Source organism: Myotis myotis, unplaced genomic scaffold (assembly GCF_014108235.1).
Source record: "Myotis myotis isolate mMyoMyo1 unplaced genomic scaffold, mMyoMyo1.p scaffold_m19_p_7, whole genome shotgun sequence".
Classification (NCBI taxonomy): domain Eukaryota; kingdom Metazoa; phylum Chordata; class Mammalia; order Chiroptera; family Vespertilionidae; genus Myotis; species Myotis myotis.
In genome coordinates this window covers 93,087,672-93,114,299 of record NW_023416379.1, presented here as the reverse complement: position 1 = coordinate 93,114,299, position 26,628 = coordinate 93,087,672, and the positions used below count along the sequence as shown (strand labels likewise).

Sequence of the window (26,628 nt, the reverse complement as noted above, 5' to 3'; positions counted from 1 at the left end):
ATTGACCTCGTGTTGCACCACTGGAAACCCTCGGGGAATTAGGCCCTGGAGACGGATTCCTAAGGACTCCTTACAACCACACCCAATGCTGAGCTGGACTGCACAAAACAAGTTTCTAACTTCCACAGGAGCCATTATACTCACATAGTGTTCATTCTGCAGGGTTCTGAGCCCTCAGACAAAACCTGCTAGCGCCTGGTGCCTTGGCTCCCAGCTCAGCTCTTGGCTTTGTAGCTCGCTGGGGGTCAAGGGCACAGGTTCTGGCCATGGCTGCACAGAGTGAGCGTTTGCTTGCAGTTCACAAGTTTATTAGTGAATGCGTGGGGCCCGCTGGTGTTTACATGTGTGGTCACTACAGCGCTGGTACTGGCTGCAGGAGGGAGGGAGGCTGCTGCTGGGCTAGTCTCTGTGATGTCACCCAGGAAAACGATGGGCTTCTCTCCTGGATCAAGGCGCCAGGGCTCAGGGCTGGTCCATCAGGGGGACTCCACTCCTGTTTGTGGGGCCTGGCCCAGGGGGAGGAGGGTTTTCAGGATCTCCGTGTAGTAGGGGCCGAACACCTGCTGATTGTGGTGCGTTAGGTTGACAAACCTTTGGCCCAGTTCTGCCAGCTCTGCCTCAATGAGAGTGAGGCCCCCGGGGAGGTCTAGCAGAGAGCGCTGCACTCCGAGAACCAGGCAGCATTTGAGAAACAGGTGGATCCGCTGATCTGCGAGCAGGAAAGACAGTGAGAAGGGAAGCGGCAGGCGACGTTCAGGGAGAAGCGGCCCTGCACTCGTCCAAGCTCTAAGTTAACCTCACTTGACACGGAAATCTGTTTTGTTTGGGGAGGGGGACCGGGAGGAGGGGCTGCTACATAGCCCTCAGGGCAAAGCAAGGATTGGCCACCAGTGGCTAGTAGGTTTTTGACCATTCCAAAGCTTGCTCAGTACCCACCAGTGACTGATGAGGATATGACACACAGGAGGCGCTCAGGCTGAGCCCTTGGACAGCTGAGGTTAAGAGCAAGGCCAAGCTCAGAGCCTCCATTCCCACATGGGACGGTGGGGGCAGGAGTCCCTGCCAGGGGAGCGGCCGCCAGCCTAGCCAGCAGCGTTGCCTGTGGGCAGGGGTGAACGTCCCGTGTCTAAGACTGCCGTCAGAAATGACCAAGAAGGCCAGGGATGGGCTAATAGGGTGGTTGGCGTGTGCCACACCTGGAAGTCATGAATTCCTGGTGCAGATCTTCCTTAGAGCCAGAGTCCGTCTTTCAACTACAAAAGATATATTTTTTCAACCCAACATTTTGAAAAACTAAAGCCTGAAACGTGACCTGCCCAGAGGTTATGCCTTTTACCGACAGGTGGCTCAGCGGCCGACTTCCAAGGGGAGTCTCCCTCAGCCACACGGCCTCCCCACCCAGCACACTCACCGATGACGCTGCGGACACAGTTCTGCGCGTGGGCAATGTCCTGGAGCTGTCCCATCAGAGAGGCTATGTTGTCGCTGCTCAGAGGAGCGAGGCCCATGCTCTTGAGGCTTTGGTGGATCTCCTGAGACACCTGCTCGCTCACAGTCAGCATGGCCTCCTGGGGCCTAGAGCACAGGGAGAGGAGGCTGGGAGCCACCACCGGCCTGGCATGGGCCGGAGCCCTTGAGAGGGACTCCCAGACCTCCTCCTGCCCCCACCCAGCCTGGCAGCAGCCCAGCCAATGGGTGGGATCAGTGTCTCGCTCTTATCTCAACACATCGACTATTCTCTACACACAGCACCACGTTCTACTTCTCAGGGAACAAGATAAATTAAAACCAACTCCAACAGCACTGGGTTGGGCCCTCGGATCGCCTCAGTGTCCCTCAGCCCCCGGCATTTGTGTCTGTGCGCACGGAGGTCCATTTTAAGACTTTCTTGGACATTTCCCAGGGCCATCCTGCTCTCACCAGTGACAGTGACCGCCCGCCGGCGTGAGGGCCTGCACGCCACGTTGCCCGATCCCGCCTCATACGCCCACTAAGCCCACCCCCCAGCCTCTCAGCCCAGCGACTCCTTTGCAGCAAACGTGGGTGAATCACTTCGCAGCAAACAGCCCCCACGCTACTCCCCTTGGAGGACAGTTCTCAGTTCTGTGTGTCTTTGTCACAAGCCTCAAGACCAGCTACAGAGAGACCCCAGCGACCTGGGCCATGGGCCTCGCTGTGGCCGTACCCGCCTGTGTCCTCGGACGTGTCATCTCGAAAGACGAAGGCCCGCGCAGCTCACCTGGAATCGAACTCCTCTGTGAGGGCGTGGGCGGTGCGCTTCAGCTTGTCCACGAACTGCGGGGAGCCGAACAGGACGCTGCCGCAGGAGCTGCTGGCCACCAGCAGGACGGAGGCCAGGACGGTGAGGCGGCGCAGCTGCACCTCCAGCTCCCGCAGCCGCGCCCTGTCCGCCAGCAGCGTCTGAGGACCGGACAGGCCATGAGGCGGGGCCCTGCCCGAGGTCCCGGCCACAGCTGCGGGGCTGCCCACAGGCCTACCTCAGGGAACTCCTCGTCGTGGTCAGGGTCCCAGAGAAGAAGGTTCAGGAAAGCCTGGGACAGCACCACGGCAGGGCTCAGGGGCTCGGGGCCGGAGGCTGCCTCGCTTGGAGAGGGGCCGGCCCCACTGGAGGCGGGAGCGTCCGGGACAGGCCTCAGGTCGGCGGCCGCGCGGCTCAGCCACTTGGCCGTGTGGTCCAGGAGGCCTGGGGCGGGGCAGCAGCCTCAGCGGGAGGTCCGCTCCACATTCCCTGGCCAGGAGCTAATGCTGATGGGGTGCCTTTCTGTCTTAGATGACTGCTCCCTGTGCGCCCCCCCCCCCCCACCACACACACCGAGGAAGAAACTTCTAGAACAGTGATGGCAAACCTATGACACGTGAACTCAATTTTTTGGTTGATTTTTCTTTGTTAAATGGCATTTAAATATATAAAATAAATATCAAAAATATAAATCTTTGTTTTACTATGGTTGCAAATATCAAGAAATTTCTATATGTGACACGGCACCAGAGTTAAGTTAGGGTTTTTTAAAATGCTGACACGCCGAGCTCAAAAGGTTCGCCATCACTGCCCTAGGAGGAGGCAGTGCTGGCTGGCCTCCTAGGCAGCCCCAGGCCGCTCCCCCCGCCCGCCCGCCCGCGCACCCGGCTGCCTGCTAAGGCGCTCCTGGAACTGCGCCCGCTCGTGCAGGATGGCGTGCTCCCGCAGGTGGGGCTGGCGGCTCTGCAGCGTGTAGTTCCTCATGTCCATCTTCATCAGGCCCAGAACCTGGAAGATCCCCCTGAAAGACAGAACAGCGTGTTCATGCTCCAAGAGGGTCTCCGGGAGTCAGGGGGCTCTAAACTGACAGCCCTGCCCCCCCATTTACAAAGATGACATAGGAGCCAGGACCCAGGCCCAGAGCGAGCGGGTGGCAGCGTGGGAAACAGGTGTCTGGACCTCGAAGCCTCTGAGCCAGACCTTCTCCCACAAGCCACTCTGCTCTTAAAAAGGGCTTCAGTGGAAGACCACACCAGACACTAACCATTCTCTCTGGGAAGTGGGATTATAGGTGATGCTATTTCTGGGCCAATTACTTTATTCTATTTTATTGATTTGAGAGAGAGAGAGAGAGAGAGAGAGAGAGGAAGGAATGGGGGAGAGAGAGAGAGAGAGAGAGAGAGAGAGAGAGAGAGAGAGAGAGAGAGACCTGTTCCACTTATTTATGCATCACTGGTTCTTTTTTTTTTCTTTTTTCTTTTTTTGATTTTTTACGGAGAGGGAGAGGGATAGAGAGCCAGAAACATCGATGAGAAAGAAACATTGATCAGCTGCCTCCTGCATACCCCCCAACTGGGGATGTGCCCGCAACCAAGGCACATGCCCCTGACCGGAATCGAACCTGGAACCCCTGAGTCCGCAGGCCGACGCTCCATCCACTGAGCCAAACCGGCCAGGGCATTGGTTGATTCTTGTATGTGCCCTGACCGGGGATCAAAACCACAACCTTAGAGTATTGGGACGACAATCTAACCAACTGAGCTACCTGGCCAGGGTTATGGGTCTACTATTTTTTTTTATTTTTTTTTTTGATTTTCTGGAGCGATGAAATGGGGATAACCCCTCACCTCTGCCCCTCATACTATGTGAACTGCAACAAGAAAACCTGGGAAAGTGACGTTTGAACTTCTTGGAAGAAAAGATTGCATACACGAATGTTGCATGGTAGGGTGTTATATGGGGCCCAGCCCACCTGAGGATACCCAGAGGGCCCTGCAAGGCCATCTTTGGAAAAGGAAAGCTCATCGGCCAGAGAGAAGGACTCAGGATGGGGTTCGCAGGGAAGAGCAGCTGGGACGGGGCGGCCACTCGGGGTGTGGCCCAGGGGCGGCAGGTTCCAGGGACAGTAGCCAGGCTTCACCTCAGGAGCAGAGCGGAGTCTGTGATGCCGTCTAGCCTCTGCACGGCCTCGTCCCGAACCGGCGCGCACAGCAGCGTCATCATGCTGAGGATGCACTTGGAGAGACGGAGGATGTTCAGGTCCCCGCGCTCCGCTTCCCGCTGCAGCAGGTCGGCAGCCAGAGCTTCCTCCACCTCACTTCTCAGGCGGCTCTGGCGTGGCAACAGCAGCGACAGCAAGATCTGCCGAGGAAGAAAACCCAGGGGGCTGCACTCTGCTCAGAGCCCCACTTTCCTCGCGGAAACCCCATTAGCCACACACATCCCAGCCGGGGTCTGCTGTTCAGAGAGAGGGGGAGAGATTCTCTCTCTCTCAAGGGAATCAAACCCAAAACCTGGGTATGTGCCCTGACTGGGGATCGAACCTGCCATATCGGCCTACAGGATGGAATGGCACTCCAACGAACTGAGCCACCCCAGCCGGGGCCCAGCCTGTGTCTTTTAAGGATCAAGAAGTCGGGTCCCTAAATTTCCTAATATTTATCTTTGTTTAAGGACCAATAATAGGGGGAGAGAACCAAGATGGCGGCATAGGTTAACGCCGGAGATCGCTGCCTCAAACAACCACTTCAGAGATATAACTAAAGGACAGAACGGACATCACCCAGAACCACGGGAAGGCTGACTGAGTGGAAATTCTACAACTAGGAGGAAAGAGAATATCATACCCAGACTCAGAGGAGGCACAGTGCTGAAGTGAAATACTAAGGTGCGGAGTGCACGCAGAGCGGGCTGGAGGCGGAGGGCGCGGTTGTTGTTTTCAATCGGGAGGGAGTTTCAGACTCTGAGCTCCAGATCCGGGTGAGTCTCTGGGGACCCAGACTCAAACTGGAGAAGCGGGACTGTCTGGCTTCGGTCGGAACTCGAAGGCAGCTTTCTCTCCGAGGTTTGCAGCCATTGCTGGGGCTCTGACAGGCAGAGCCCCTGGGGAAGGAACTGAGAGTCGCCATAACTGCTTGTTCCGCCCGCCCTGTAGATCCCCGGGGACCCGCCCCGCCCAAGCCCTGCACAGAACCATTTGCCGGATAGCCTCAGGCAAACGCTAGATTAGCACCGCCCTAGAGATCCAGCACAGAAGCCCTCCCACTACAGACACAGCAGACTCTCATAGCCAGTTAGCCTGGAGGTCAAATCACCCCGGTATTGCCGACATCAATCAAGGCTTAAAGGCAACAAGACTTCGGACAAAGACCACTAGGGGGTGCACCAAGAAAGCATAAAAAATGCGGAGACAAAGAAACAGGACAAAACTGTCAATGGAGGATATTGAGTTCAGAACCACACTTTTAAGGTCTCTTAAGAACTGTCTAGAAGCTGCCGATAAACTTAGTAAGGCCCTCGAAAAGACTGGTGAGACCACCGATAAATGTAGTGAGATCCTCAAGAAATCTAATGAGACCCTCGATGTTGTGATAAAGAACCAACTAGAAATTAAGCATACACTGACTGAAATAAAGAATATTATACAGACACCCAACAGCAGACCAGAGGAGCGCAAGAATCAAGTCAAAGATTCGAAATGCGAAGAAGCAAAAAACACCCAACTGGAAAAGCAAAATGAAAAAAGAATCCGAAAATATGAAGATAGTGTAAGGAGCCTCTGGGACAGCTTCAAGCGCACCAACATCAGAATTATAGGGGTGCCAGAGGATGAAAGAGAGCAAGATATTGAAAACCTATTTAAAGAAATAATGACAGAAAACTTCCCCCACCTGGTGAAAGAAATAGACCTACAGGTCCAGGAAGCGCAGAGAACCCCAAACAAAAGGAATCCAAAGAGGACCACACCAAGACACATCATAATTAAAATGCCAAGAGCAAAAGACAAAGAGAGAATCTTAAAAGCAGCAAGAGAAAGAAACCCAGTTACCTACAAGGGAATACCCATACGACTGTCAGCTGATTTCTCAACAGAAACTTTGCAGGCCAGAAGGGAATGGCAAGAAATATTCAAAGTGATGAATACCAAGAACCTACAACCAAGATTACTTTATACAGCAAAGCTATCATTCAGAACGGAAGGTCAGATAAAGAGCTTCACAGATAAGGAAAAGCTAAAGGAGTTCATCACCACCAAACCAGTATTATATGAAATGCTGAAAGGTATCCTTTAAGAAGAGGAAGAAGAAAAAAAAAGGTAAAGATACAAATTAAGAACAACAAATATGCATCTATCAACAAGTGAATCTAAGAATCAAGTGAATAAATAATCTGGTGATCATAATAGAATCAGGGACATAGAAAGGGAATGGACTGACTATTCTTGTGGGGGAAAGGGGTGTGGGAGATGCGGGAAGAGACTGGACAAAAATCGTGCACCTATGGATGAGGACAGTGGGTGGGGAGTGAGGGCGGAGGGTGGGGCGGGAGCTGGGAGGAGGGGGGTTATGGGGGGGAAAAAAGAGGAACAAATGTAATAATCTGAACAATAAAGATTTAATTAAAAAAAAAATAAATAAAAAAAAGAAAAAAAAAAAAAAGGACCAATAATAGGCCACGGCTTCAGGGGACCAATTACAGCAGTAAGATATCATTCTCTAGGCAGAATGAGATAGAGAAACAAAATGAAGGCACGTGATAAAAAGGAACTCAGGGTGCAACAAATATGAAATACACACCACATGGCGACGAGGTGCTCTTCATTTTAAAAAGCAGGCATGCTTGAGATTTACTTCAAAGAGCAAGGAGGAACGAGGCAAAGGAACTGTCAGATGTCACCGGAAACAGTCTATTAACTGAAAATGTAAGGTCCCTGTGAGCAGTCTCTGCCTCATCTCCGTGCCTCCATAGCAGACAGAACACAGCGGGGCCGAGGGATAGGGTTCGAGGAACGTCCGTTTAATTGAATGGAACACTGTGTTGTCGTAACACGATCCCATGTGCTCAGCTCCGCTGTAAGCCGTGGAAATGGAAGCGGCTTTGTGCCCTGTACTTCATGGTGAACTATGCCAGTTTCACTCTGGAGCCCTCAGCGCCTCCCATGTGACAGCGAGAGGAAGAGGTCCCCCTGGTCCATGCGCTCCCCTGGGCAAGCCTGGCACCCTGCTTCTCTTTGTTCAAATTACTGTCTTGTTTCTTCCTCCTGATTAGATGCTGAGTGATACAAAACTGGCAGAAGAGAAGTTCTCAGTGAAATGGCTGATGCCCATGGCTCTCATGAGCAGCAAGTAGCAAGTACTCCACGTTTTAGATGCCTCAGAACAGGGGTAGGGAACGTCCGGCCCATGGGCTGTACAAGGCCCGAGAAATCATTTGGCCTGGCCCTGCCAAGGCATTAGGGGTGAGTTAATTAAGTGTTTGACCAAAGACAGCAGCCTAATTTTTAAGTTGACCATTTTGCATGGCCTGTGAGTGATGTTATAAACATCCAAATGGCTCTGGGCAGGAAAAAGGCTCCCCGCCCCTGCCTTAGGCAGGCAGACTGGAGGATGGCTAGTCCCCCACATCATGCAGCTGCCGTGGGCCCGGTGAAGCTGGCAGAGCTCCAGAGGTGTGCACCTGGCCAGCCAAGTCCTCCCGGGTAAACAGCTGGCGGTGTGCCTCCCGGTACCTGCCGTGAAAAAGAGGCGCAGCCCTTGCAGGCCTTTGCATCGAAGCTGCATACAGCACCTCAGGGTTTTGTGGAGGTGAAGGGACTCTGGCCCCAATCTGGTACGCCACGTGACTCATCATAAGTTCCTAGCTGGCACCTACCTTCTTCAGTAAAAGGTTCATCTTCACCTCAAGCAAGCCCTGTCCATGGTTCTTCCCCATTGTTCGTCCCAGGTGTATAAAAGACACTGCAAAACGGTCCTTCTTCGGAGCATTTGAGATATTGCTTCCTGGCCTGTTGTCAGTTTGGCTCAAATAAACTCAAACTCTTACACTTAAAAAAACCCTCTCCAGTTCTGATTCAACACCCCTTTTGAGTCGCTCACAGGTTACCAATTCCAAGTGGGAACCAGAGCCCGAGGAGGCTCCGCAGCAAGTCCAGGCAGCCGTACCAGCCACACGACCACTTGGCCTTAACATCCAGCAGGGCCGTGATACGTGACGTGTCCGTGGCAGTGAGGGTGCCGTCCAGCGCCTCTGGCCAGCAGGGGCCGCACAGCACAGGTCTCCAGGGGTGTGGAGCACAGCTATGCAGAACTACTTGCCTTTGGAGAAATGGTTCCTGGCTGGCTCCTGGGCCTCGTCAGAAAGTAAGCCCTCACCATCGGACCTCGGGCGGCCCTGGGGGCTGCGCTCCTCTCATGAGGAGCTCGGTGTTGTCCGACCTGCCCAGCGGTGAGACTGGCTGTCTGGGGGTTCAGTGTGTGGAGGCTGCATATGGAAGCTGGGCAGCCAAAGGAGTGAAATGTGACATTCGTCACTTGATTGTCTCTCTGCCCTAAATCCACCCTTGTTTTCTCGGCTCTGAAAAAAATGAAGTCCTTAAAATATTTTTTCTTTACTAGATGGTAAACTTTAAGCATCATCTGTAGAGGGCACTGTTAATTAGTTTCTGTGCAGCATAACAAATTACCATACACTCAGAGGCTTAATTAAGCATATATAGCCTGGTCGGTATGACTCAGTGGTTGACCCATGAACCAGGATGCCATAGTTAGATTCCTGGTCAGGACACATGCCCGGGTTGTGGGCTCTATCCCCAGTAGGGGGCAGGCAGGAGGCAGCTGATCAGTGATTCTTTCATCACTGATGTTTCTAAACTCTCTCTCCCTCTTCCTTTCTCTCTAAAATTAATAAAAACATATTTTTTTAAAAAAGAAAAAGAAAGCATGTACATTTGTTGTCTCACAGCATCTGTGGGCCAGGGGCCCAGCCACAGTTTATTTACTGGGTCCTCCATTCAGGGTCTCGCCAGGCTGTAACAGGGTGCCAGCTGGGCTCATTCAAATCGTGGCTGAATTCACTTCCTTACAGCTGTAACCCAAAGGGCCCAGCTTCTGGCTGGCTGCTGGCCGGAGGCTGGTCCTGAGGCACCTGCAGCTCCCTGCCAGGTGGCCTCTCCACAGGCACCTGTTTGTTCTTCCAGGCCGGCAGGAGGACCTCCGTCTGCTGAGAGTCTCCGCAGTGAGGTGTGACATCCCCCACCTTTGCCATATTCCACTGGTTAGAGGTAAGTTACAGATCTCGTCCCCATTAAGGAGACAGGACTGCTTAAGGATGTGGATCTCGGGGTGGGGTGGGGACAGGTCGCTTTAGGGTGTGCCCATCACATACTAGAAAGACAAGGCAAAAGCCAAGAGCCTTTCTCTCCGAGGAGGCTGCTCACTCGGCAGCTCCTGCAGGAGGCATGGCTGTCAGCGCCCGGCTCCCACGGCCCAGTGGCGTCTCCCAGGCGGGCTCCTGCCGTGCACGGTGCTCAGCAGCACACTCAGGCCAGCAACTTCCCCGGCACAGCTGTGCCCTCCCCAGTGGACCCTTGGGCGTCTATGTCAGCCGCGGGTGTGGTGGGCTCGCCTTAGATCTGATTTTCCGGTATTCCTGAGAGTTCCCCTTGCTTCTGACTAGCCCAAAGCCCTCCTTTCTCCAATGCCCTGTGGTAATTTTTATATTAAAACTCCTTGTTGAAATGACTGCGATTTCTGTCTACAGGTTAGATACTGACTGATTCGTGGGCCATGCCAGTTGGAATTTGCTAGCCACTGACATTCGAATGAGCTGGGGTGCCTGGGAACTTCACTCCCGCCAGCGGAAGGCTGGTGACTCACCTCTTTAATCTCTTTCAGAAGCTCAAGCGCACAGCTGAAGTCTGGGGGCGTAGCTGACAGCTGCTCTTTAAGGTGACCCCAAAAGGCATTGTGCGTTGCGTCCTTGGCCTGGCCTTCCGGACTGTCAAGGGGTTAAATACAAATTACTTTCTCTGTCCAAAACTGTCACAAGGCCCTGTCTCCTAAGCCCCACACAGACAGTGTTTGCTGCGATAAAAGACCATTATACTGACAGGGGAAGGCTCAGAACTGCGCGTGGCTTGCAGCAGAGTTGAAGAGCTGGGGTCAGACGTGGATGTCAAGGGCCCGGTGATCCAGAGCCGCCCTCCCTCTGCGGCAGGAAGAGCCTGAGCAGAGGCCAGGCGGAGCTCGGGCCCTGATTTTGCATCCGGCCTAGATGACACAGGGCCTGGTTTCTATTTGTGTGCGTATACAGCAATGCATAAAGAGCCTGTCACTGCCCTCTAGTCCTCAGATCCAGGAAAGGATTTTCCCTCTTTGACTGCACATTGCACTGAAATACCCACAGATGCTTCCAAATCGGCATCTAAATGGAATTCACTATCTTCCTCCTCCAGACCGGCTCCTCCTCTACCCCAGGCTCAGTGCCACTACCAGGCAGCCAGTCATGGCAGCCAGGAAGATTGGTCCTTTTACCCTTAAAAAAACAGAAGCAAAGGCAATTCCATTTAGAAAGCATAGTCTTTTCAACAAACAGTGCTGGAACAACTGGACACCCACAGGCAAAAAAAAGACTCAGAAACAGACCTTCTACCTTCCACAAATGGCTCACAGACTAAACATAAAACTTCTAGACGATAACTAGGAGAAAATCTAGGTCACCTTGGCTTTTCTATGACTTTCAGATACAACACCAAAAGCAAGACCCAAAAAAGAAAAAAATTGGTAAGTTGCACTTCATTAAAATTAAGAACTTCTGCTCTCTGAGAGACACTGTTATGAGAATTAAAAGACAAGCCACAGACAGTCTTTGCTAAGCACACATCTGATAAAGGATTGTTTTCCAAAATATACAATGAACTCTTAAAACTCAACAATAAGAAAACAAACAACCCAATTTTAAAATGAAAAAGATCTGAACCGACACCTCATCAAAGAAGATATGCAGATGGCAAATAAGCCTATGAAAAGATGGTCAGCAACATGCCATCAGGGAACTGCAAATTAAAATGCAGATGGGATACTGCACACACCTATCAGAAAGTCCAAAACCCAGAACACTGGAGCGGCAGGAGCTCTCAGTCACTGCTGGTGGGGATGAAGATGGAGCCGCCGCTCTGGAAGGCAATGTGGCAGTTTCTACAAAACCAAGACACCCTTGCCACACGATCCAGGCATCATGCTCCTTGGCATTTACTCAGTGAGCCGAAAACTATGTCCACACAAAAGCCTGCAAATGGAGGTCGATAGAGCTTTATTCATAATCGCCAAAGCTTGGAAGCAACCACGATGCCATTCTATAGGTGAGTGGGTAAATGGAAGGTTATTCAATGCTGAAGAGGAATGAGCTCTCAAGACCCCCAAGGCCCCCCAGAGGGGCCTTACATGCACACTGCCGAGTGAGAGAAGCCAATCTGAGGCCACCTACTGAATGAGTCCAAATACAGGACCTTCTGGAAGTCTATGGAGTCAGCATACAGATCGCTGGTTGCCGAGGATTTGGGGGGCAGCGGTGGGGTGGCGGGTGGCGGGGGGAGGAGAGAGGAGGCGAGGAAGGGTGAAGAGGTGGAGCTCAGTGGAATTTTAGGGCAGTGAAATCACTATGTATGATACAGTAATAGTGGATACACGTCATTATACATTTTCAAAACCCATAGTATATACATCTCAAAAAGTGAACCCCAACATAAACTATGGACTTGAGTTAATGTGTTGATACTGGATTGTCCATTGTAACAAATGCACCACACTAATAATGTAAATAGTAGGGGAGTAGGTGGGAACTCTCCGTAATTTCTGATTATTTTTCTGTAGAACTAAAACTGCTCTAAAAATATCCTATATAATCCTATATAATAGAGCTAATGCTAATTAGGCTGAACAGCAGAACGACTGTCCGGACAACCTTCCAGACGAAGTCGGGGCTGCGAGGGCCAAGGCAGTTGGGGCTATGAGGGCCGAGCCCCTTGCACGAATTTTGTGCATCGGGCCTCTAGTTAATTAAAAAAACAGAAATGACAGGAATCAATCTTCCTCAGAATGTTTACTTAAATGATGTCTTTGTGCTACAGAGTTAGACTAACAGAAAAAGAACTATTTGAAAATTCTGAGGCTGAACCTCATCATTTCCAAATAGGTACTGGTTGTCTTGAATTAAACATCCGCCCTTTAAAAAAGCACAGCAGTAATGCATGCTCCTTGTAAAAAGGAAAAAAGGCAACACAAAGATGAAGAGACAAGTCAAAGTTCCTCTCCCTACTCACAAATCTCAGCCATCAGAGGTAACCAACTGTCCTCTGTCCCCCGGTCCAGTGTGCGCTGGACTTGTGCTGAGCTCTTTCCTCTTCATCCTATTTATTCAATCCACCTCTGAGTCCATACATTTTGCTTCTTGAATGTCTCTGGAGTTCATCCCTGCCTACCATCATCTCTTACTTGGACCACCGTCATAGTGTATTCACGGATCCTCCTGCCTTCTGTCTTGTCTCTTTTTAATCTGTTCTCCACCAGTTCATTCTAAAACCAGTGATTTTCCTAAGATGCAATTCTGATCACGATGCCATGCTCACTTAAAGCCCTTTAAGGGCTTCCCATCACCAGCAGCATAAATGGCTTATACTGCATGACCCTCCTGATACCGCTCTGCCTGCCTTTCCAATTTACCTCCTCCTGTGTCTCAATGCCTGTGTGCAACCATACCAAGCCCTTGTAAAGCACAGAGCACCTTCTACCACCACTCTGTGCCCCCAACATGTTGCTTCCTGTACCTGGAGCAGTCTTTCCCACCGACAGCACCTACTCATCTTCAGAGACTCAACTCGAGTCTTCGTAGGCGAAATCTCCTGCCAGGGCACACCTCTCTGATCCTCCGGGGCAGCTGATCGTGCTCATTAAGCTCCATACACACAACTTATCCGTCATTTTCTGCTATCAGCTGTCTCCCCTACGAAAGTTCTTGGCAGCAAAGATGGTGCCTGGCTCACCTACAGCTCCAGCTCTAGTTGTATCTCGCCCCAGTGCTCAGCATTCTGCCCGCCACATATTACGGACTCAACAATGTCTGATGAATGATGCCTCAACATGGGATTTCTTTAGGAACCCACAGCATCGTATGAGCCCAGAGGAAAGCCAAATGCCAATAATGAGTAACCTCAAACTGTTTCCTCTGCCTATGCCAGGCCTGCTCCTTGGCCACGGCCCCCAGCAGACCTCCGCTCCCTTGTTCCATTTTCCTCCCCTCCTGCCACATCTAAGTGGCGAGAGAGGTGGTAGGTCTGGATTTGGGTGAAAACCTGTCCCAGAGGAGTTGGGCGTGGTGTGGACACCTGCTGGCATCGGGCAGGAGCGAGTCAGAGCATGAAGACCAGGGCAGCAGCTTGGGACAGAGAAGGGCACCTTAGCAACAGATTCCTGGAGTTGTGAATACAAAAGCATGTAAGGCAGCCGGCCAACGTCTACCATGATTTACCTGGTTATTGGTGGGAATCAGAACTGTTTAAAAATGTAAAATCTGACGTGACTTTACCCACTGAACTGCCAGTGAGCAGCAGAGCCCTGCGCTTCCTCCTCACTGAGTGCTTCTTACTGCGATGCCAATAGGACTAGGAGGACTCAGAACAAAGCTGGCGGGGGAGGAGGACTATGTATCAACAGGCTTATGAGCCTCATTCACAAATTAAGCTGATTATGAAGCCAGAAAAAAACAGGTGAAAGTGCCACTATTAGAAAATTAATCTTTTTATCTGTGGCTTTTCATCTGTTCTCACTCAAAAGAGTAAGTGATAGGAGCTGGGGTAGGCAGCTGATAAAATGACCCCAAAGATCTGTATTTCCTGGTATTTACACTGTGGTGTACTCTTGCCCTAGAGTGTGGGCTGGATTTAGGGACTCCCTCTAGGGAACAGAAATAGCAGAGCAGGCGGTTCTGTCTTGGGCGGCTACTCCCACACTCTCATTCTCCCAGTGAGGGAAGCCAGCTGCCCTGTGGGGAGGTCCAGGTGGTGAGGGGCTGAGGGTTGCCCCCGCCAGCAGGCAACAGGCTGACGGCACAGTTAAGCCATTGCCCAGGTTCCGACCCACAGAAACTGAGAGACAGTAAGCAATGTTTTAGCTGCAGCCGTGGCTGGTGATTCCAGGCTGCTTCCTCCGTAGCTGTCAGAGGGTCTGACATCCATGTATTTCTATTTGATTATTAACTGAGGTCCCAGAGTGAATAGCCAACAATAGTAATATCTTTCGTTTACTCACTGGTTCAACAAAATTTGCTTCTTGACCCCCTGATACCACCAATTATAACTGATGACTCTTCTGTTTCATTACCTTAAGGCTACTATCCAATGACTGATTGTATTCTATATAATAAAAGGGTAATATGCAAATTGACCCTAACAGCAGAATGGCTGGTCACTATGACACACATTGACCACCAGAGGCTCAGTGCAGGAGCTGCCCTCTGTGGTCAGTGCGCTCCCACAGGGGGAGCTCTGGTCAGCCACAAACCAGGCTGACAGCTGCCAGCACAGCGGTGGTGGCGGGAGCCTCTCCCGCCTCCTCAGCAGCGCTAAGGAGTCTGACTGCAGCTTAGGCCTGCTCCCCACTGGCAAGTGGACATCCCCCGAGGGCTCCCGGGCTGCCAGAGGGATGTCTGATTGCCAGCTTAGGCCCAATCCCCTGGGGAGCGGGTCTAAGCCAGCAGGTGGACATCCCCCGAGGGGTCCCAGACTGCAAGAGGGCAATAGCCAGGCTGAGGAACCCCCCTGCCCCTGCCCCAAGTGCACAAATTTTTGTGCACCGGGCCTCTAGTCATTAAATAAGAGTGCTTCCCGTCTGGCCAGCAGCCATTAGTGCTAACACCTACCCCAGGACTAGTAAGAAGGGAAACGAGAGGAGCCTGTACCTGCTTGGAGGTAAAACCTTCTCTTCCCTGTGGGAATCATGATCCGTCCCAATCCTGCGGCTCAGCTCAGGAACATCGTTAACTGACTCTGTCAGACCTGTGGCGGAGAGAACTCGTGGTGGGCAATGGGCACCCACACAAGTCTGGTGTCTAGTTATTCACACTCACTGGACTGAGGAGGCTCCACGTTTGGATTCGAACTGATCTTACACAAACTCGTTCAACCGTTCTAGTCTTTTATGTTTTCTGAACGCCAGGCTCCATGGGGGTAAGAGAGGACCAAAGAAGTTATTTTATAAAAAACAGCAAGTGAAACTGATTAAGACCTTTCTCCTACAAAGTAACAATTAAGTGGCAAAGAAACAATTTATTTGCAAAGATATAAACGCGTATTATGATTCCACACTTCTCTTCCTGCTTCTGATAAAATTAAATTCTCCACACAATGATACTCAAGGGGCCCACGTCACCTGGTCTTCTAAACCAGTAGCTCCCACATTTTAGTGTCACAGACTAATAAAATTTCCAAAAAGACTTTGACAACTGGCCAGCTTTCTGTTTAGCCGTCTATGCCCAGAGAAACAAGCAAATACGCAAATAAAACTCCGCTCTGCCACCACCGAAACCATCGTTTACAGATGAAAGCCCAGGGAGGCCTCCAAAAGAACAGACAGGGAATCCTGCCAGAGTAAAGAGCAGTCCTGTAAGTGGAATCAACTTCGCTTTAGGAAGAACTCAGCACAGTAGCTTTATTTCATTTTACTAAATATTGCTAAGCATTTTTGTCACTCACGTTTGGGAACCACTGTTGTAAGTTGTTAGTAAAGACCCAACCAGTAGATTCTCATGAAATAGGCATACATGAGATAGGGCCTTGACTTACGAGTGTCCCGACTAACGAGTTTTTCAAGATACGAGCCGTCTCTCAGCCGATTTTTTGCTTTGAGTTGAGAGCTAAAATTCAGGTTACGAGCCAGCTTCAGATACCCCACCACTAGTTGGCGCAGCAAACATCACAGTGAACGCCACAACATCAGCCCAGCATCACGTGTCTCACTCGTTCCCTTTAAGATTTGACATACGAGTAATTTGAGTTATGAGCTCCATCACAGAACGAATTAAACTTGTAAGTCAAGGCCCCACTGTATATGGTAGTTACACTGGATACTTGGCATCTAAAACAAAGTTTCACACAATAAACCATTTTTCTCACTCTCTTTCAACGAAGCATCATTTGTTCACAGGAAAGTATTTGGCTCCTAGGCGTGCAGGGGATACTGATGAACTACGACTGGCCATGACTTGGTAATTGTTGAAGCTGGTGATGATGAAATGGGGATTCATTATTTTAGCCTCTCTACTTTTGTAAATGTTTTGAATTTTCCATTTATAAAAAGCTTTAACGGCTCTAGCCCATTTGGTTCAGTGGATAGAACATTGGCCTGCGGACTAAAGGGTCCCAGGTTCGATTCCCGTCAAGGGCACATGCCTGGATTGCGGGCTCAATCCCCAATAGGGGGCATGCAAGAGGCAGCCAATCAATGATTCTCTCTCATCATTGATGTTTCTATCCTTCTCTCCTTCTCCCTTCCCCTCTGAAATCAATAAAAATATATTTTAAAAAAAGATTTCATGATGCAAAAAGTAAACAGTTATTGTAGAAAAGAGGTTACATAGGTGAATGCCTTTGCTCTTAGAAGATACATGATGAAGTTTTTAGAGGTACATGACTTATTTTCCATGAGGTAAAATATAGAGAGCACGCACATGAAATGTGGCGGAAATGCTAACAGTGTGGGCATCACTGTGTTCTGTTTAACTTTTCAACAAATTTAAAATATTTCAAGGTGAAAAGTTAAGGGGTGCATATATTCTTTCTGATTAGTGATTTGGGTTTCTTAGGATATATTCCTAGAAGTGGGATCTCTGGGTCAAATGGGAGTTCCATTTTTAATTTTTTGAGAAAACTCCATGCTGTTTTCCACAATGGCTGTTCCAGTCTGCATTCCCACCAGCAGTGCACTTTTCTCCACAATCTCACCAATACTTGTCGTTTGTGGATTTGTTGATGATAGCCATTCTGACAGGTGCGAGATGATACCTCATTGTCATTTTAATTTGCATCTCTTAGATCAGTGGTTCTCAACCTGTGGGTCGCGACCCCTTTGGGCAGTCAAACGACCCTTTCACAGGGGTCGCCTAAGACCATCCTGCATATCAGATATTTACATTATGATTCATAACAGTAGCAACATTACAGTTATGAAGTAGCAACAAAAATAATTTTATAGTTGGGTCACAACATGAGGAACTGTATTTAAAGGGTTGAAGACCTTTAAAGAAGGTTGAAAACTACTGTCTTAGATGATTAGTGACTTTGAGCATTTTTTCATATGTCTCTTGGCCATCTGTATGTACAGTTTGGAGAAGTGTCTATTTAGGTTCTTTGCCCATTTTTCAATTGGATTGTTGGTCTTTCCTTTGTTAAGTTGTATGAGTTCCTATATACTTTGAAAATTAACCCCTATTGGATGTATCATTGGCAAATATGTTCTCCCATGCGGTAGGCTCTCTTTTCATTTTGTTGATCGTTTCTTTTGCTGTCCATAGCAACACAATTTAAAATAGCTAAGATTTGCCAAAACCGGTTTGGCTCAGTGGATAGAGCATTGGCCTGTCGACTGAAGGGTCCCGGGTTCGATTCCGGTCAGGGGCATGTACCTGGGTTGCGGGCACATTCCCAGTAGGAGATGTGCACGAGGCAGCTGATCGATGTTTCTCTCTCATCGATGTTTCTGACTCTCTATCTCTCTCCCTTCCTCTCTGTAAAAAAATCAATAAAATATATTTAAAAAAAAATAAAATAGCTAAGATTTGAAAACAGCCCAAGTGCCCATCAGCAGATGAGTGGATAAAAAAAGCTCTGGTACATTTGTTTATATAATGGAATACTATGCAGCAGTAAAAAAGAAGGAATTCTTACCATTTGCAACAGCATGGACGGACCTGGAAAGTATTATGCTAAGCAAAATAAGCCAGTCAGAAAAATATAAATATCACATGATCTCATATAGATAAGTATATATGGAATCTAATGAACAAAATAAACTAATGAACAAAATAGATCCGTAGACATAGAAGCATGGGGCAGACTAACGAATTCCAGAGGGAAGGTGGAGTTGGGGGTGATTGAGGGGAGAGATTAACTGGGGAACTTATATGCATATATGCATAGCCCATGGACACAGACAATAGTGTGGTGAAGGCATGGGAAGGGCAGGTGCAGGGTGGAGGGGGTCAATGGGAAAAAACAACAAAGGGGACATCTGTAATACTTTCAACAATAAAAATAAATTTAAAAAAAAGTTAAGGGGAAAAGGTGATTATAGGATTTACCAAAGTTCCTGCTTAGGTGAATTGAACCTTAAGTGGATAGTTGAAATTCCGTTTGTTTTTCAGCCTCTCTGAAGCCTTTAGTCCCAGCTAAAATGGGCAAACACAATCAAATATGTAAACTTACCAATAATTCCCTAATTCAAAATGAGAATTAAGAGAAAATCTTCAGCAATCGAGCTATAGCAGCTTACTGAAGGACTGAGGGAAATACACACAGGCACACTTTCCAACGACAACAAATCCAAGTTCATTGCTCTGACAAGACTGGATGCTCCCTACAGCACCTGCAACTCCAACAGCCGCTCAGGAAGGAGGGCTCACAGAGGAAGCAGAGGCAAAGTGCAACTAAGGCAGGTTTTTTTAATTCCTGATCCCAGGGACAAAGACATTTTCGAGATAATATAACTAACTCAAATTTATTTTTTTTAAAGAGGCATTTGATTATTTTACTGAGAGTTGATTTTCAACTCTGGATTCATTAAAAAAGCCACCTCAAGAACTTAAATTGCTTAAATTGTATTTACCAAAAAACCCCACTTTGACTCCACATTTCAAATCTGGATTCCAAAGCACCCAATTGGCTGCTTTAGTTCCAGTCTCTTAACCAGCAGCGACCCCATGTGGCTACAAGAGAAACAAACGTAATTCAAGGAGCGGGGCCTTGAAGTAATTTTTCCCATTTCAATCGTCAAGAATCTGACTCACGCCCTAGCTGGTTTGGCTCAGTGCATAGAACATCGGCCTGTGGACCAAACGGGTCTGAGTTCGATGCCCGTCAAGGGCAACATACTTTGGTTGCAGACTTCTCCCGGGCACAGGCCCTGGTTGGGGCTGGTACAGGAGGCAACCAATCCATGTGTTTCTCCCTAAAAATAAACGGAAAAATATCCTCGGGTGAGGATTAACAAAAAAAAAAAAAATTTAGCTCATGTTGTTGGATGTGGACAGGTCTGCCGGTGGTGACTAGTTACACTCTGCAGATGGTTTTAGGGGAAATGCAGGATGGGTCCCAGTGAGATTGGACCCAGCAAAGCGACCTTGCGCTCCAACAGGAACATCCACAGTGTAAGTAAGGGGCATGGGAGCCCGGGCCGGTCGCTTCCGGGGATAACACAATTCCGGCCTGGGATCACTGGGTTCTTTATCATTCTGCCATTTTCCACCTACAAACTGAAAATACAAGAACAACAAAGATGGCTTGGAACCGACGGGGCCTCAGGATGGAGCCTCAGACAGGGCGCCGGGCGGCTCTGCGGGGAGGGCCCAGCAAGGACTGCGCTCCGCCCGCCCGGCAGGCGCGCCGCTCTCCGGGGACGACTCGGTGCCTCCCGGGCCCAGGCGCCGCCACCTCCCGGCCCCCTCCCGGCCCCCTCCCGGCCTCCCGGCGCGGTTCCCAGCTCAGGAGGCCGCCCGGTCCGCTGGTCGCAGCACAGTCACCTGCAACACTCCCGTCTCTCAAGAGAAAAAGGGGCGACCTGAACGGACTCGGCCCCCATCCTGCCCGATTCACACAATCAGCCCGAGTCCTTCCCTTTGGGGCCTTGCGGCCCCCGGGCCTCGAGGTGCGGAGGGGAGGACGAGCCAACCCGGGGAGGCGCCCAGGGCTGCGCTGCGGCCCTCAGCGGCCCCCTGCGACCGGACACTAAGCACCCGCGGGGCGCGGGGCGCGGGGCGGGGGCCCCGGGACGGGACCTACGCGGAGGCTGCTCCTCGGGGCTGCTCTTGTCCTGCCGGGTGGGCCCCGGGGCTCCGGGCTTGCGGGAGCCGCTCTCTGCGCCGCTCGGGTCCTGCAGGGGCGCGTTCTTCTCCACCGCCTGCATTTTGCTGATGGAACCTGGGGACCTGAGGGGCGGGGGGACGGCGCGCCGTTGGCGTCGGGGCAGGGGCAGGGGCTCCCCAACTGCCCGCCGCGCCCCGTGGACCAACCAAAGGAGGGCAGCCGGGGGTCTCCCGGGGGCAGCCTCGGGGTCTCCCGGGGGCAGTCGGGGGTCTCCCGGGGGCAGCCTCGGGGTCTCCCGGGGGCAGTCGGGGGTCTCCCGGGGGCAGTCGGGGGCACCGGGGCCTGGGGAGGGACGGGAGGTCGGAGAGGCCGGGCGTCGGAGCGCAGCGGGAGGTGAGGCCGAGGCGCCGCGGCGGGCGGGGCGGGCCGCTGGGCAGGGCCACCTCCTCGCCCGCTCGCCCCGCGGCAGGGCCCCGGCCCCGGGCCGCCTCACCTCCTCCCGGACCCGCCGTCTCGCCTGGAGCGGCTCCGCGGCCGGCGGCCTCGAGGCTCCGCCGAAGCACCGCCGCGGCGGGGTGGGCGGGGCGCGGCCGGGCGGGCGGGGCCGAGGGCGGGGAGGCGGGCCCCCGACGCCGGGGCGGGGCGCTCGTGGAGAGTCGGGGACCTGGACACAAACCGCCGCGGTCTCCCGGCAACAGGGCGGGGTCACGTGCCGCCGGCCGGCCGCCCTCGCGGGGCTCCACGCCGCCCCGGCCTCAGGTTCCGGGGTCGCTGGGCCGCCCCGCGGGACACCCCGGCCGGCGGAGGAGGGCACAGCAGCCGCAGCGGGGGGCGCTCTGCTCCTCCTGCTCCTGCTGCTCCTGTCCCTCCGCCGAGAGGCGAGGGGCCCGGAACCGCCTGGGCGCCCTGGGCGAGGCCCGCCCCCCGCCCCGCCGTGCCTGCCCGGCTGCCCCCGACTTCCCGGCCTGGCGACGGGCGACGGGCGACGGCCTCCAGGTGCCCGGGCTCCCCTGGTCCCGGCTGCCCCCGACTTCCCGGCCTGGCGACGGGCGACGGGCGACGGGCGACGGCCTCCAGGTGCCCGGGCTCCCCTGGTCCCGGCTGCCCCCGACTTCCCGGCCTGGCGACGGGCGACGGGCGACGGGCGACGGCCTCCAGGTGCCCGGGCTCCCCTGGTCCCGGCTGCCCCCGACTTCCCGGCCTGGCGACGGGCGACGGGCGACGGGCGACGGCCTCCAGGTGCCCGGGCTCCCCTGGTCCCGGCTGCCCCCGAATTCCCGGCCGGGCGACGGGCGACGGGCGACGGGCTCCTGGTGCCCGGGCTCCCCGGTCCCGCTCTGCGCTGCGGCCCCTGCAGTGACCCCCTACCCCAGGCCTGCCCTTCGCGGGAAAGAGGAGACGAAGTGTCCACCCCGGGCCTGGGCCTCGGCCTGACCTCTCTGACTTGACTTCTTGCCACAGAAGCTTATTTAAAAAATAATAAAATAAAACAAAAGGTGCGAGGATTGCCTGTAAGAAACCGAGTTCTCGTGGTCGCCCTGTCGTTCGCGTGGAATGTGGGTTTTCTTGCACAACGTGTGCCTTTTCGAGGGAAACGGAAGAGCCCGAGAGCACTGTGCTTCGGGAAGTCCACTGGCGGGAGGCCCCGAGACCCGGGGAGTGGCCAGTGAAGTTACGGAGGCACCTCCATGCGAGGAGCCCCCCTCTCCCCGCCCCGCCACGCCCCCTCTCCCCACCCTGCCGGGCCCTGGAGGTCAGCGGCTTAGCTGCGAAGCGGGCTGGCTTTTCCGCACCCCAAGGGGCGGACGGCGCATGCCTTCAGCGGAGTTCAATGAAAATATGATTCTTCATTTCGACATAGGCTGGGTTGTTGATTTCTCATCAAGAAAAAAAAATAGCCGAAACCAGTTTGGCTCAGTGGATAGAGCGTCGGCCTGTGGACTGAAGGGTCCCGGGTTCGGTTCCGGTCAAGGGCATGTGCCTGGGTTGCGGGCACATCCCCAGTGGGGAGTGTGCAGGAGGCGGCTGGTCGATGTTTCTCTCTCATCGATGTTTCTAACTCTCTCTCTCCCTTCCTCTCTGTAAGAAATCAATAAAATATATATATTTTAAAAAATAATCCAAAAAAGAAAGAAAAACCAGAATTCTGGTTGGACATTTTTATTTGTGGGAGAAATTTTCTAGAAGGAACCAGTTCTTTGCCCCACAAAAACGGCATTGCCACGAGACCCTCCCTGCGGATGCCCGAGTTACCCCAGCCATCCACTCATTTACATCACACAGCCTCTTTACTGTGCTTCTTAAATCCAGATTCTCTGGAAGAAATAGCAGAGTGGGAGCACGTGTGGGGCCAGAAGGGGTGTGTCGGGGAGAGAGGCCGAGTTAGCCCGGGGACAGCATTTCGTGATCTTTATCATGACTATGTCCGGACTAACTAGGCAAAGTTAAACGTGGAGGGGAATGGAAAGATGATGTGAGATATGCGCCCTTTCCCTAGGGGTCTTAGTTAATAATAACGGGTTTTGTTTAATGATTTACAAAATGCTTCGACATGGCCAGCCCATGCGCTCTGCACACAACCCTACCGTTCAGGAGGCAAAGTGGGTGCCGTGTTGGACCACTGAATAGATGAGCACACTGGGGATCGGAGAGGTTTCAGGAAGTTACCGGCAAGCAAGGTCTTGACTTGATCACATGCTTTTAGTTCGCACCACCTCCTGCCTCTGGCTGAGAAGCTGTACAAGAAAACAACTACTTGTCATGGCATAGTGAGCGCCAGAGCGGGCGCCAAGCCAGGGCGCTCCTGGAGGCCAGACGAAGGGCGGGAGGTCCCCCAGATGTTGGGATCACTTCTACCTGCTCAAGTGCAGCCTTCACCAGGACTAAGCAACACTGGGTCACTGACTTGGTCTTTGGAAATGGGCCTCCTGTGTAGCCTGGATCCCTCTCGACCCCAGACCCTCTTTAAACGCTCCTAACGGTGAAACTGGGCTTCCCACATACATCCATTATTTAGAGAAAATGCACCCCCACCCGTAACTTGACACCTTTACCCTATTAAAGGCACGGGTCTCCCAAGACCCATAGATAAGTTCTCCTCAAGCAACCCAGGCCCAGACAGGAGTCAAAGCCACTGCTCACACGGCAGGGCGCCCAAGCTGTCCACCGGGCCCCTAAATCCATGTTTGCGGTAAGACTAAGTCGGTCTGCTCTCCACGCATCTTTGAGAATTCTTCTCTCAGATGAGGTGCTTCCTGAATTGGCTGGCACACCTCTGGCGACCGCCGTGCGCACACCCACCCCAGTTTGAGAAGAAGTCTAGTCTAACGTGCAGCTAGAACTTCCCTACTTTTCAGCCAGTTCCCCACATATGTGAGCTTCCACCCAAACCCAAAAGTATGATTTGTCCTCATTTGTTGAATATGACCTTGGGTGCACTGTCCCACCAGAGCAGAGCAGACAGCAAGCCGGCCCTGCCCACAAAGACATTCTGAAAGGGGTGGAGAGACAGAGCTGTAGGAGACACACTCCTACGTGGCCGCAGAGGTACAGACCACAGGCCGAGGGGGACTCCTGAGTGCGGATCTGCTAGCTTTAGAAAACAAAACAAAATGACAAAAAAACAAAACAAAACAAAAAACCCCACAACCTTATTTTACAGAGAAGCATCTTACAAAGAAGGCTCAGTGGGGTTACATGACCTAACCAAGGTCAGCCCCAGTTTATGGAAAATTCAGGGCCAGAACCCGTATCGCAGTTTACTCCATAGCACAGAGAGCGAAGCAAGAGGAAGAGCTAATCCTGTAAATAACTGTTTACATTTCCCGGAGAAAAATGTAAATGACAGGCCATGGCAAGGGCGGAGCCAGAGACGAAGCTAGAGGGAGGCCAAGACTGGAGCCTAGGACAGAGTCCCGTCAGCGGAGGCGCTGGTACCCACAGGGCGGGGCGTTACATGGACCCACTGGAGCCGTGTAAACTGGGACCGGCTTCATCACAGCCTCTCCTACGCGACAGAACCGCACGTCAAACGATTTGCTTTAGTCTTTTGACAAATGTGTTTTCTTCACAGAACCCAAGAGGAGTGTGAGAAGGGTTGAGGTCCTGGGGGGTGGGGAGGAACCTGGGCACAGAGCTTTTTGAAAATTTTTAAGTATTTTTTATTGGTTTTTAGGGAGAGAGGAAGCGGGGGAGAGAGAGAAACATCGATGTAAGAGTGAGACCTTGACCAGCTGCCCCCTGCATGCCCCCGACTAGGGATTGAGCTGGCAACCCAGGCGTGTGTCCTGACCGGGAATCGAACCAGCAACCTTTCCATGCACAGGATGACGCCCAGCCAACTGAGCCACACCGACCAGGGCACTGAAGCAGCCCCTGGAGGCTCAGAGTGAAGTGTGGCGGGTAGGGAAACCATCATGTCTCTAGGGCAGCGGTTCTCAACCTGTGGTCACGACCATTGGAAAACACATACAGCATATCAGATATTGACATTACGATTCATAACAGTAGCAAAATTACAGTTATGAAGTAGCAACGAAAAGAATTTTATGGTTGGGAGTCACCACAACATGAGGAACTGTATTAAAGGGTCGCGGCATTAGGAAGGTTGAGAACCACTGATCTAGGGAAAGGGGGCTCCCAGGGAGGACAGAGAAGGTCCTGGCAGCAGCTCGACTGCCTGCTTGTGCAGCCACATGGCACTCCACCAGCTCCTTCCTGCTCCGGGTCCCTCCTGTCTAGGGCACTTCCCCTCCTCCACGCCGTTTCCACTCCCTCCCTCCCTCCCTCCCTCCCTCTCATCCTTCAGGTCTAGCTAGTGGGCCTGACTTGCCCAGAGGAGTGCCCATGGGCCCCCATTAGTGTCTCCCAGTGCCCGCTGCTCTCTCTTCCTAGCTCACGGTTTGAAATTATATGTTTGTATAATCAACTTTGATTGAATGTCCAAGTCCCGTGTGAGACTGTCAGCTTCCGAGAACGGACACTGTGCACCTCATTCACCCCGTGCCCCGTCCATCACTGTGGGTGGGACGAACGGGTGCCAACAGGAGGCAGCAGTGCTGGAGGATGGGCCACTGCCGGCCACACACACCCAGGAAGTCTGGGTGCCCTGGAACAGGGCAGGGACAGCAGGGGGCAGTGGCACCCCGGGAGTGTAATTCACAGAGGCCTCCCGCTGAGGGAGTCTCTCAGTGACTCTCTCTCTGGCCAGGGTCAGCAGCAGCCCCAAGCCACAAGCACTGACTTTAAAAGTCCCCCTAAGAGCTGCATCTTTCGAGTCCCCAAAACAATCGCGCCTTGTGCCCGGGACACGGTGCAAGTTACACACTTAAAGCAGTTTCCACAGAACCACATTCAGTCGGTTTTAAGCTCTGGGGAAAGCTGGCAGCCTCTTTGTGGGTTTTTTAAAAAACTAGTTAGAGGGACAATTAAACCTTTATGGGCCCCAGAATATACCTCTGCAGACATAAATAAGGACCCTTCTTCATCACCAGAGAGAACCCACTTTCTGCCATCGCAGGACAGAGTCGTGCTCCTGTCAGACGGTCTCTGTGACTCGGGCAGGTGACGGGGTCAGCGTGCGCAGCAAGGACTTTGGCCCGAAGTTTGTCACAGGCCTTTTCTCAGAATGGACACATCGCAGGCCGTGGGCTTAGCTGGTCTTAAATAAATCACAAAACCCCCAGAGTTTTCCCAGAAAGCTGCCAGGATTCGTGGCCCAGAAACTCATCTTGCTCCCTCCTGGTGTTACTTTGGGCCAAAATGGTCCATTTGTCAAAGATGTCTGGCTCCTTTCTTCCCACTCTTACAACACAATACAATGCATTCATGTGTTTTCAGTGCAATGTCCTTGAATGGTCGCATGATTTTTTTTTAATGCAATAATATCATTAAATGCACCAGGGGGCTCTCTTCTTAAATGAACCTTTGAGTAAACTCTTTTGTAAGGGAAGTCGTCCGCCACCAATTTGTTTTCCAAATCTGAGGTTTCACAGGGAGATTTTCTTAAACCAGGTCCACTTTAGGTGGTGGCCTGTGCAGTTTCTTTATTTTTCTGACTTTGGTAGAGAGACAAGCTTTGCCTGCACAGACATTATTAGGTGGGGATGAAGGAATCTCAAACACTTGAGAAATAAATCAGTTTCAATCACTCCTGTCATCCGTAATTCTTCAGAACCACCAGCCTAAAGCGAAGTGTAATGATCTCCTGACAAGAATCCAGCCGCTCAGATTCAAGGGCCAGTCTATTGAAGTCAGTTTCAAAAGACATGCAGAGAACAGGGTTTAAAAAAAACAAACCATT

At 52.0% G+C, this 26,628-nt stretch overlaps 1 protein-coding gene across 3 annotated transcripts; it reads right to left on the bottom strand.

Annotated features, from left to right (window-relative positions):
* Positions 1-271: 271 nt before the first annotated feature.
* On the bottom strand, positions 272-20,912 carry TCP11 (t-complex 11). 3 transcript variants are annotated; one of them, XM_036318038.1, is made up of 10 exons: positions 20,821-20,912; positions 20,304-20,449; positions 15,212-15,308; positions 10,135-10,255; positions 4,401-4,621; positions 3,145-3,281; positions 2,499-2,704; positions 2,240-2,421; positions 1,412-1,575; positions 272-709 (listed from the first exon to the last, which is right to left on the bottom strand). In XM_036318038.1, exons 2-10 carry the CDS (start codon positions 20,425-20,427, stop codon positions 477-479), a joined length of 1,485 nt encoding a protein of 494 aa, XP_036173931.1. In that variant the 5' UTR covers positions 20,428-20,449; positions 20,821-20,912; the 3' UTR covers positions 272-476. The 3 variants fall into 3 exon arrangements, with proteins under 3 accessions (XP_036173931.1, XP_036173933.1, XP_036173932.1); XM_036318040.1 differs by lacking the exons at positions 10,135-10,255; positions 15,212-15,308 and having other exon boundaries at positions 273-709; XM_036318039.1 differs by lacking the exons at positions 10,135-10,255; positions 20,821-20,912 and having other exon boundaries at positions 273-709; positions 20,304-20,341.
* Positions 20,913-26,628: the final 5,716 nt, after the last annotated feature.